General features: G+C 36.0%; 1 protein-coding gene across 1 annotated transcript in view; it reads right to left on the bottom strand.

Moving 5' to 3' along the window:
* HBS1L (HBS1 like translational GTPase) overlaps window positions 1–12,842 on the bottom strand; it is a 60,725-nt gene that overhangs the window by 24,615 nt on the left and 23,268 nt on the right. Inside the window, exon 5 of the mRNA XM_042795782.1 lies at window positions 2,367–2,475. Within this exon, the coding sequence (XP_042651716.1) occupies window positions 2,367–2,475 (109 nt within the window). The remainder of the gene's footprint in view (window positions 1–2,366; window positions 2,476–12,842) is intronic.

Here is a 12,842-nt window from a genome sequence, read left to right as displayed (position 1 = left end):
ATGGATGCGTACAAAGTCATGACAAGCTTGCAAGACAACACTAGAGTGCTTCAGCTAACTACAATGTATTTAGCAGACTTTACACAGAGCCTGTGGAAAGAAGATGGTCAAGCTCCAACTGTTAGGAAAAGAATCAGGAGAGCAAATGCCACTGTCCTACATCAGAGGAGGAAAAATATGATACAAATACAGTCAAGGCCTCCTCCCCCATTCTTCCTGTCAAGGTCCCAGTGCCTTGGCAGTTCCTCCACAGTGGCCTGTAGGACAAAAGAAAGGAGGTCATCATGGACACCTTGAAGCAGGGGTCTTTAAACATGCAGGTAACTTTACAATTTAAATTGCACTTTCTTCCATATTAATTGATTGGCTGTGTTCCAAATCTTATGCTCTTTTGCAAATTGCTCCACTTCTTACCTATTCCTCCCACTTAAAGCTAAATGCCTAATAAGCATCCAATCTCTACAGCAAATGAGGTTTGTTCTCAATTAGTATCTCAGCAGTACCATTAAATAAGTGAGGTGAATTTAAAAATATCTTCACAATATTAAGGATTTATCTAAAGGGATTACCAGTAGGTCCTGAAAGCTTAATTCTTTCTGTCACAAAACCCAGTCTGTCACTAAACCAGAAGCAAGCATGATACGAACTATTTCAGGGTCCCTGAAGAAAAGCAGAGTGGCTGAGAACCACATTAGAGACAACCATCTTCCCTCAGAGACTGAGTCATCACTAGCTTATCCAGGAATGACTCCAGTCTACAGATAAGGAAGCATTCTTATTCCTTCCTTCTCTATGGAGCAAGCACGCATACACAAAGTGTGGGAGTTGCTAAATAAGTATCAAAGATACCAAATTACATATTTGCTCTTTTTTATAAACAAAGATTTTAAATAGTCCTTATTACATCTAAAAATTACAATCACTGCTATCCAGGACTAGCTGATCTTTTTCACTCGAGATTCCTTTCTTTTTATAAACTTATATCCAAATTAATTTAATCCACAAAAATCCCAATGAAAAACTCCAATTTATAAGTGTAGTAGAAATACCAGAGATGAAGGTGCCATGACTTTGATAGGAATTTCATTATGAAGTCCAGTTGTCACACCGAGTCACTGATTAGTAAAGACCCGGGAAAAGTTTCATTTTATATACTGCAAATCCTAAACAGCACAGAAAGAGGGTTTTGAAAGGCCCAGAAATTTTTCATTTTTATTTTATTACATCTAAGTAGCTGAAAGTGATGTCTCTTAGCAATGACATTTAGCAGTATAAAGGGAATAATGACGATCAACTTCACACTTTGTATTAAATGTGCTTAAGCGACTAAGTAGATGTAACTGCTTGCTTTTCACTCAGTTATCAAACATGCACAAGATACTGTAAAATAAAGAAAATGCTGCCCTCGTACTTCCAAAAATGCTTTCCAGATCAGAACTACAAACATTGCAGGATGAGGTGAGGATATTCACACTGCTTATACTTGCAAACTTTTTTCCTGAGGATAAGCTGCAGAATTTCCTGACACAGATTAGGTGGCTATTACAAGACTGAGTTCAAAAACAGAATAATCACTTCTAAGTAAGAAAAATCCATTAACCACTCTTAATAGAAACAGCCTAATCAAAAAAAAAAAAAAAAAATGGTGAGGAGCCACTGAACACTACATGTAATGACATTTCACAGACTGTATTCTCAACATGCATGCCCTGTCCTTACATATTTCTTTAACTATTCACTGCTGGCTACTGTCATAGGTAGAATCTGATCCAGATATCTGTTTTCATGCTCTCATGAGACATCCCCCCAACAGTTCCAAGTCAGGATAAAATTAAAACTACTGCTCCACCACTCTAATTTAGATAAAGCATAAGGAGGACCAATTTCTTCTCTACAACAGTTGTACCCTGGACACCTGTTCAAGTTAATAAAAGCTACAGAGGAAGGCAAAGTTTAACCATAAGTGATTGTTTTCCCCATAATTATTCTTAAATGTATTACTTCCTTTGAAGAACAAGCAATTACAGTTAAGATTTATTGATTTCATAATTCCACTTAGAGAACTAAATTTAAAATAAACGAACCCCAAGAAAGTTCAGTATTCTATGAAGCGGATGTTTAAATAATCTGACTAGCTGATATCTCTCTGCACTATTCATAGTGAAAGGATTTGTTAAACTCAAAACGTGAGGTACCATCTTCTGAAAGTAATTCTGAGTCAAACAAGAAGCTGAGATGGTTAGTTCTGAAGAGTGACACTAAAAACTGCTGTAAAAAATAGAAAAAAAGAAGAAGAAAACTTGCTACAGGTGCATCAGTCTGAAAGAAGAGCTGCTGATGTACCTTGATATGAGGGCTTGGCTTACCATGGAACTTCAAATCCCATAGATTGCTTCTTTCCAGACACTGTCATTTTGGTAATTTTTGGCACAATTTCAGATTCCATTCTGGCTGAGTGGGAATCCCTTGTTTTTCCTAATAATAGACAAAAAGTAAGTTTGAACTTAAGGTTGTGACTAACAGGTGTTAAATATAAAGTTTAACAAGTTACATTACTTCTCTTCAACCCAAAGATACCAGTCTGTGATGATGAATTCTCACACTTCCATGTCTTACTTGCATATATTACATATTTATTCAAAACAGTTATATTTATTCTGAAAAATCTCATCTGCACCTCCAAGCATTCACATGACACCTCCACCATTTAAGAGCTTCAGTCACAGCAGTTCTGCAGGATACTGGGAGCATTTCATGCAGTATGTGGATGAAGAAACACTTTTCAGCTGCTCACTAGCTGATTAGGTTAATTCTTATTTAGAGTTCTTCTTTTGCCTTAATATTGTTGACCCTCCAGGCTGTTGTAAAGTAAAAAAAAAAAATGTCTACCTCAGGTACTGCTAGCAGCAGAGCAGCAGCACAAGCTACATGGGGGCTACCAGGCCTTCCCTGAAACATGGAAAGAGAGTTGCCTCATACTGAATTACCCTGAAGAAGCCAAGCAATACCGAAAAGCCAACTAAGTTAAAGGTTATTTAGAGATAATTTACAGAGTTGTTACTTTAAAGGTATCAAATTTTACCATAACTTAAATGAAAACACAAATACAGTATGGTTCATTCTTAATTTAGTGAAACTACAGTTTCACAAGTAATAGTACCACAGTGCTATTGGTTTCTTGCGAAGCTGTAAAAAAAAAAAAAAAAAAAAAAAAAAAAAAAAAAAGTATGATTTACTCAGAAGCGGGGGAGTTTAAATAGTAGTAGTAAACTAGCTCTTTTCTTTCCACAATTCCCTCTTTAATATGTCCCTTCTGCCTTCAAGGAAAGAGACTTCCAGCTTTACAGCATGAGTGACAGCAGTTGTACCTTGTGTTCCGAAGGATGCTATACACACAGGAAAGCAAAACAATAACCTGAATTAAAAAATAAAATGCAAGTTTTAAACAATCTTCATCTACAGATGTATCTGAAAACTACAAAAAAAAAAATGCAGCTAATCTCCCAGTAACAGACCTATTCAGACAGTCAAAATCAAGTGAATACTTATTTTGAATAAAAAGTTAATCTTTCAAGTATTTTAGATTACTACTGTAATCTGAACTGTTGGAGTCATTTGGTCCTACTCATTTAGGTTAACTCTTTATTGCGTTCTAAAGTATGACGAGTACACCTTTAAAACCACAGAATAATTTTGCTTTGCAGGTTATATATAAAGTTGCGGTCAAGGCTGCTGAAGATTTCAGGTAAGGAAACACAATACCACAGACATGTCTATAATAGACAGCATACCAAAAAAGCTGTTGTGCAACTTTCTCTAAACAATCACTCTACCGACTAAGACAGTCTTATTTAACTGATGACTTGGTCTTCATCTCCCTCATTTATCTTATCTGCTGATACTCATTTTATTTATATGCCACCTGAAGATCTCTGGAAGAAGTAGTCTGTACGTGTATGATTAATAGTCGCATACCAAGTACACTGTAAATAAGGAAAAACAGTAAGAGAAATAAAGGCAGCAGCACAAATCATGGTTTATAATAATCACAAATTTTGTATCTAACAGTAAGGATTCAAAATATAAAATTCGCAGATCACTGGAGAACTAACTAGCAATCCAAAAGGTTTTTGTTTCATCTTCAAGCTTCTACACATATCATCTACAACATTTTTTAAATGAGTAATCACTTGAGTTACAGTAAAAATTACATTACTTTTGTTGCCAACTTGGTATGTTTATTCCACATCAATTTAACAATTTTCGAGCAGCCATCACTTTCAGCTGCCATTTAAACATGAATGCTTTACATGTCATTTGAAAGCTGAATTACGGTTAATTCTCAGAAAATACCATGTTTGAAAACTAGCTCCTAGGAACTAATAATTACAAAAAAACACAATGAAATTGAAAAGAGATTAGTTTAAAGAAACCAAGACAACAATTTATATAATTTGAAAATAACTTGCAATTTCTTAGCAATATTTGCTACATATGATCAAAAAAATAAAAACGCAAAGGTTTTACAAAATACAACTTCTCTGATCAAGTTAGAAATTAAGCTTTACTGTGTATAAATACTGCTGGGGTGTTTGATACTGATCCAAAGTTAAATGTACAAGGAGACAAAATACATTCAACAAATCAAGTATTTGACACAGAAAACACAGAGGTTTAAAGCTAGATATTAGGAAACACTAAATACTGAAAGAAGATACGAAAATAAAATCACAAAGAGCAAGAGAAAGTAAATAATCATCCACTAACAGCACTAACAGTTTTGGTAGGGTTTTTTAAAATTTATTTACTTTTATAAAGCACTAGTACTCGAGCATAAGTGGAGCGAGGAAGCAGACCAGGATCATATAAAGACAAACCAAACCACATAAGATAATACTGGAATGGTGGCATTTAAATAGATGCAAACACAATGCAATAGTTATTAGTAACACTACTGACAGAAGCATCAAATATAATTTTCTGACCTCAATGTTTTTATAACCAAGTACAATAAAATCAAGCAGCGTATTTGAGATAAGGACCAAGTCTGTCTTTTGTGCACTGAAGGCACCATTAAAGATCAGTAATTATGGGCTTCATCACAAAGGACACAAGGCAGGGAAAGGAGTATACTTTCCTATCTAATCTATAGGGCACTGAGAAAACTGCATGATAAATTCTTATCTGTTTTAGCAGGAAAAGCAAAAGCTATTCAGCGCTTAACAGATCTTATGCAAATCCTTAAACTGCACCTTGGAACTAAAAGGAAGTCAATGCACAGTGCTGATACAATTCTTAAAATACTTCTTAGTCAATAAACAGAATATCCTATGGCAACTGAACTGCACTGCAATCCTGGAAGAAGTGTAGGAGCAATAATCCCAATCTGATTAGGACAAGAGTGGCTGTGAGGAAAATTAACCTCTGAAAGGAAGGTATATAAAGGATATGTAAGTTTTTGCCAAGAAACACTTCATAAAGTTCTTCATGCCATTTGGACATTCTTAAACACATACATAATTTAGTGACAAAACGTTTCCTAAATCAAGAGTACACATAAAATTCAAAAAAAAGACAGGTACATCTTTCAAACTCCTAAAGAAGCCCCAGTACCTCCTTGCTACATTTCACTACTCTAGTATCGCAAAAAGTAAAAATAAGAGTGGATCACATGCAAGTAAACACACCAATTGGTCAACGGTGTCAAACTACAGAGCAAGAAATTTTACTGAAGAGGACACTCCACAAAAGTTCTGGCAATTCACTAATAACATTAGGAAAATTAAAGAAATTCTCCTTCCAGGAAAACAGGAAGTATACATGCATAAATTATGAAAATGTAAAGGCTTGTCCGCATGATAGTTCTCACAATTCAAAATATTTAAAAATCAAAACTTCGAGCCTACTTTAAAAAAAAACTAGTTTTCAGACAGGTATTTGGTATTTACACTGCACTGACATCAGAGTACCTGGACTAAAGTGTACTGCAGCTACAAGTCAAACACTATTACAAAACAAAACATGCACCAATGCACCTTAACTCAGTGTTAAATTAGGATAAGCCTAATACCAAAGGGAACACACAGACCTACATTGACATTACTCCAGTACAATTATGGCAGTGTGTGACAACTTGACAACCAAAGCTCTCTTCCCTTGTTTATTCTTCTATTTGTTTTTACCTTTCCTGTGACTGCCAGGTGGTCTTCTGACTTAAGAGCATTTTAATTTAGTCAAAAGTATTACTGATGATACCTGCTGTAACTTCAAAATTATAAAAAGCAGAAGGCCAAAATCTGATGGCACAATAAAGTATTTGCAGACTGATAAACAGGTCACAGACATGTATATGAAGGGAGCAAATACAACATAGAGACAGTCTTTAAAAATGAAAACAGTCTTTCTGGGTGTTCAAGCTGGAATAGCAAAAGTGTATGGATATAGTCAACCATCTTCCTTTACTGTAAGCAACTACCTAGATTTTGGATTTTCTTTGTAAAAATGGTTCTGAGGAGTACCTGTAAAAGATTTAAACAAATCAAAATATTATTTTGCCTTCATTATCATATGGAACAGGCTTGAGAAATTCTTTTAATTGTTTGCTTATATACTTACATTGAAAGAAACAGAAATATAAAAATTGGTCTTTCCTCTAATTCTGCTGGAGGTATGGAAGTTATGTTTCAGTACCTGTAAGATTTGATTGTCAGTCTACTCTGTTTCCAGGTAGTTTAGTGGTGCATAAAAACAGGAGTCTGTTAAACAACCACCATTTCAAGAAAGACGTGTTGATACCAAGTTAAGCAGGGATATTGGCTTATTTGGAGAAATGCATATTAGCACAGAGTATTTAAATCCACACTGCTTCATGCTATTGGCCATACCTTTTCAACAGCAGAAACAAAATGCCACCTTTTTTGATTCCCATACGCAGAGGCTTCTCCTCCCAATTTCTCTTCCCGTTATCAAACTGTATAATGGCACTGAACTTTAAGCTCAACACCACCACTGCACAGAGAAGCCTGCTTCTGGTAAGATGGACCAGAATTTTTAATACGTCTGAATTCAGCTTGAAAAACAAGAAAGGAAGAATGTCAACATTTAAGCATGTCTTAAGTCTGTGCTTTTTCAGATGGCAATTCCATTTAAATAAATCTATGTCTACACACAAAACAGCTACTAGCCATGTATCAGCACTGGCAAAGGAATGAACCTCCAAGTTAATTAAGTGCTAATATATCGTGGCCGGATTGTGGTTTCTTTTTCTTTAAAGCTTTAAGTCATTTATGTGCTTCTGAAATTTTTACTTGGTTTACACTGATTCTTCTATTTTCAAAAGTGGTATGAGCACTTCAAAAATGCTGGATACTATTTCAGTCTTGAATGGGGCTGGGGAACCTAGATGCTACTGACACTTCATAGACAGAATTAATTGACTTAAGCAGGTCCTCCTACCACTGCCTAAACCAGCACTGCCATGGAAAAATATACATATAACATCATGCCTTCTGATCTAGAAGATACAGTTTGCATCCCCTACTCTGCTACACACTTCCTATATAACCACAAGCAAGCCACTTACACCTTTGTCTACCAATTATACAGCAACAGCCACCAATTGCATGAAAGAAAAAAAGACAGTGCACTGTTTTTGTGCTGGTTTTGAGCCTCATGTTATGAGCTTTTTCCAAATGTTTTGTGACTCTCTGATTTTAAAAAATACTTTTCACATACACTACCAGCAGTGCAACTATTGAGTGCATTAGTAACGACAGAAGCACAGACAAAACACAATTCTGTCTGAAAAGCAGATTTAATAACTGAGGCCTCTATCACAATACTACTTCCCTTCCTATATGCTGTGCTATGATTTAAAACTAATTTTAAGGCCCTACAGTTGTCAAAACATTAAAAATATGGACTACACATGAGAACCAGATGCAGAGATGCCAGCCTGATTACATACAATTTCATGCTCAGAAGCATGCAGCACCTGTTTTCCCACATGTATGTGGGTTTATATTAACAACTAAAACATACATCCATCACTGTAATCAGCTACTTCAAAATTTTGACTGTAACATAGCCCAGTTGACAAATTTCAAACTGTTCATCCTTCTATTTATGCCATAAACCTCGCAAGCTTCTAGCCTTTATCTGAAGCCTCCAGTTTGCCTTAAAACCAGTAAATTTTATTTTACTCCCTTCAAACTTCACAACACATATGAAAAACAGTAACAAAGAAATATAAAAATCTGTCAAATTAAAGAGTTACACTACTGAAAAAAATATTCTTATTTTTAATATATATAATTCAACTGAATTATTTGACAGTCATAAATTCTACAAAATGCTCTAGGACATGGTGGTGACCTGCAGCACAGTTTAGTTAAGTTTGCTATAGAGCACATCATATCTAGAGTGGCAGTGGTACTGAGTATTAGTATTATCAACACATCACAGTGCTGGGAATAGTAGCAGAAGTCCAGGACTCTCAACCATGTCCTACTAGGACATAACATGACTTCTGAACTTAGAACATCCCCGATTTCCTAAATGTACACAGTTCAGTAACCTTTAAAACATTCTGCCTGCATACAGTTTGTCATGCACTCATCCTTATAGCCCATCACTTACATTTCTTTTCATGTAACAGCTCAGTGAAAGTCTGCTGCATGTGTGAGAATTAAGTTCAACCTACAGAAACCCCTTCTCATGCAAATATATAAAGCAATATAGGATAATTGGGAAAGGAAAAGTTAAATGATTTAGAAAAGTCTCTCACGCTCTTCTGTGATTCTAGAAACATCAGCAACCCTCCAAGGAACACCTCTGATATTAAAGAAGCACCACCTAGCTCCAATAAAAATGTCACATGAAAAAAATTTCAAAATAAAAATGTTACTTCAGTATTTAAATTATACCTGTTCAAAATACCCATTTTTAGGAAAACACATCACATTATACTACTATGAACTGCAATATACAAATGGATGCTACCGAACATCCACAGCACTTATGAAAATAATGTAACAGTCCAAAATAATAGACAAGGCAACTTGTTAAGTCACCCCCAGTGCTGAGACATAGCCATTCTAAAGATACTAAGGAAAACAATTCTCCAAACAAGAGCACTAAACTTTTTTCTTTTTAAAAGAAAGGTTATTTCCTAATATAAACCACAGTCAGGGGTTTTCCAGGTAACTTCATCTTGTTGTTATAACTATTACCTTCTCTGCAAGTTTCAGATGGTGAATATGACTATTTTTTTTTTTTCCATGAAACAGGGAATAGGTATTTTCACTAAAAAATGCTAAAAATTAAAACGTCTACTTGCACCTGACTACAACAACTTGTTTTGTTTTGAAGATCTAACACAGCAGGAGAGAGGGGGGATGCAACAGGCTATTGAGTGATATTCCGGAGTATCTCCAACATGGGCCCGTGCTCTGTGGCCCACAACACACAAACACCACGAGTTGCTACTCCGGTACTGAAGTCCCAGAAGCAGGCTGCTTCACTACCTGCAGCTGCAACAACTGGATGTGCAGTAGGCACAGTCAGACGGGCTGGCAGCCTCGCCTGTTACAGTTAGCCTGCATTTCTCATTGCTCAGGCTTTACTCTCAATATTTGCAACTTCAGCAAGTTGAACTCTAGTCCAAAAATCTGTTCAAGTGAGGTACCTGCCTGGGGCTGGTTTTTTCCCCTCCAGACAAGAACAGGTAAACTGGAAAAGAAAACATCAGACAAAATGGCACCTAAAGAAAATATCATTTGCATTAATTAAATCCTTCAATTGATCTTTTCTCCTTCTGATAATCCACTCAGTTTGGCCTTAGAAAACAGTCTGCACTGGCCCTTATGGCTGAAGTTTTAACAACTAAATTCCCAAAACACTTCATCAACATTCAACATGTAGATGCTGTGACTATTCTTGAACAGACTGGATTCAGTTGTGTTACCTGAGAGCAAATCCTACCTCTCCTATGGTCTCTGTAGTTTCCTACCACATCAGTAACCCAGAGGCATGAATCTGCCTCGGATAATCATAAAAAGTAAACAGAACTGGGGGGCAAGAGAAAAAAAAAACAGTACACTTAGCACTGGCAAGCAGGAAGACAAGCGTATTATCAATGACAGACAAGGACTACAAGAATGAAAATCAGTAAAGGGGAGAAAATGAAGTGAGAGCTACAGTGACCACAAAAAAATTGACAACATTAGTTAACAACCAAAGTTGGGGAAAAACTGCGTGTAAGGACAGGGAATAAGTGAGAGGCCACATACTCAGTTGACAATCTACACGCAGAGGTAAACATGAGCAAAGGAAGCACAAGTTGATCAGAACTGAAAATGAACACAAACTACGGGTGGAAAAATGTGAACATGGGAAATAATCTTGGCCAATGACTGGAAAATAGGTAGGAAACCATGAATGGCTAGGTAAGCAGTTTGAAATGAGGAAGTGGAAAAAATGGAACTGCAATGAAAAATTTGGAATGACATGAGGAAATGTTTTATCTAGGGCACAAACAGCAATTAAAAAACTCGAACATAACAAATTAGAGGATAAGAACACGGACGCTGACATTAGATCGGGTTGAAGTGGATGGGGTGTCATGTGTTATAATAAGACAACAACACACTTTCCTCCCTGCCTGGAACTGACAAAATTTCTGGACTCTCACCATTTCTCTTGCCATCAACACTTCCTCGCAGCCTGAAGCCAAACGATACAGAATAGCGCCAGTCAGCTACTGCTGCATTCTCTTGCTCATCTTACCTGAAACAAACACCTTCCTATGGAACTTTTCTGGCCATCAGGACTTATTCACATCATATGTATTCAAATACTCAAACAGAACAAAATTAATGTTACCTATTAAAGCTATTTTACCTCTGTGATCCTTTATTGCAATCATTTCACTGAATGGTGTTCATTTAATTTAGAATATCTGATCTCCCACAGAAACCTAATGTCTTAGAGAATGATATAACATATTTTTATATAAAACTTTTTACTGACATCTATTACAACTGTTGGCATTCAGTATTTTAGCAAATTAAACTTGTATGTTTCAATACCTGGATGCTTAATACGACATTCCAATAAGCATCTATCTCTAAGAAGTTATGTTCAAGCAACACATGTCAGTCAACAAAGGAATGTTCAACTCTAAGTAGACCATTGGTATGGTCTTTCCAGAAACATGGATAATTGGTCTCGTTTACATTCACAGTTAATATATTAGGGGATGAAAAGGCACTGTCACTGGAATAAAACTCTAGATTTCCAGTTTCACTAAGTCAACACCTCCCATGTAAAAGAATGGAGATCTGCTCTACAGAAAGGCAGACTGGGGAAGGGGGGGGTTCTTCTAGAGACAAGGCAAACATCAGCTGATCAGCTGCCTCCCTTTGATGTTTCTGGTACGTAAACATGTAAAGGTCCAATAGGAATTCACAACAATAAAAACAGAGACTTTCTCATCCGTCAACTTTTCTTAAAAGGATGACCCTGCGGTATTTCTCATGCCTACTGCTTATAGTTAAATGGACGAAAATCCAGTCCTTCACATCATCATAACTCAGTACAACTCATCCCGTAACTACTGAAACCTTATTTGTGGGAGGTGTATTGCTTTGCACTCTAGCAATGCCAACGATGCCCCTTCTCAATCCGTAACTGAAGCTACAATCTGCTGTAAAAATAATTTATTAACCAATTGCAGTTGTTCTGTAACATCACCTTTATGTTCCCACACATACACAACCATAATTCGTTGGTGGTGTTTTCTAATTCAACGAATTTTTCTTAAATGACTGTGAATTGTCTTTCACTGAGATTTAGAAAAAGCTCCGTCTGGTATTTCTGAAGTGCAACTTCCTACCATAAATGGTCATGTAAAGAGCAGAGTCAGCACTATGGGCAGGATAACCCTAAAAAGATATCCCCTGTAGCCAGTCACTTAATTGAACAGAATACAGAGTCCATGCAAATTACAAGCCTTTCTGTTAAAACCTTGGCCCAAAATGAGTATGTAAAACTGAAAGTACAATATGTACGTTCTATTACAATTATATTGAATTTCCAAAAATAACAGAGAGCAATTTCAGATTTAATTCTTAACCAATATTATAATGCCAGAGGATGGTGCTATTTGCCTGCACATCATCCAGGTAATTCAGAAACAGCATGCATTTTACACATTGACATTATCTACACAAGTACATTTGTGTTTACTGTACTACAGGAGTGCCAAGTATTTTACAAAGGAAAGCCTTCCTGATCCAAAATGACTTAATTATAAAACAGAAGTTTAAATATAAGAATAATAATGAACAAGAAAAGCATACTGGCAAACCAATAGCATATAAAAAGTAAAATCATCTTATATCTGTTCACCTCTTCCACAAACATTCTGCAAGCTTTCTCCAGAAACTTAATGAGGTAGCCCTTTAAAGTTGCAGAAGAAAAAAAAAAATAAAAAAATATATATATGTATATATTTAATTGTCTTGTACAATGAAGTATGTTGAAGCTGCAAGTATTGTTGGTATATATAAGTTCCAGAAAATTATATTTTGCAAACTTTTAGTGTAGTGAGAACTTCAAGGTATGATTAGCTAAAACCTTATTAAATTGAATTTAGGTTCTCTGAATTCTCAACTCTCCCACTCTGCTGATGACATTACAACCACGCTAGACCCTGACTGGGCCAGAGAGCTCACATATCTGTGGGAGAATTAATTAAAGTTTTTCTTAAAAGTTGGTCAAATTTGCAAGTTTTCACCTGTCCACACATTTATTTTTTTTCTCTGCAAAGTTAGCCCTGTATA

This window comes from Tyto alba, unplaced genomic scaffold, assembly GCF_018691265.1.
Source record: "Tyto alba isolate M040663 unplaced genomic scaffold, T.alba_DEE_v4.0 Super-Scaffold_22, whole genome shotgun sequence".
Classification (NCBI taxonomy): Eukaryota; Metazoa; Chordata; class Aves; order Strigiformes; family Tytonidae; genus Tyto; species Tyto alba.
Note: the sequence above shows the minus strand (reverse complement) of the source record. Positions and strands in the feature narration are given on the sequence as shown.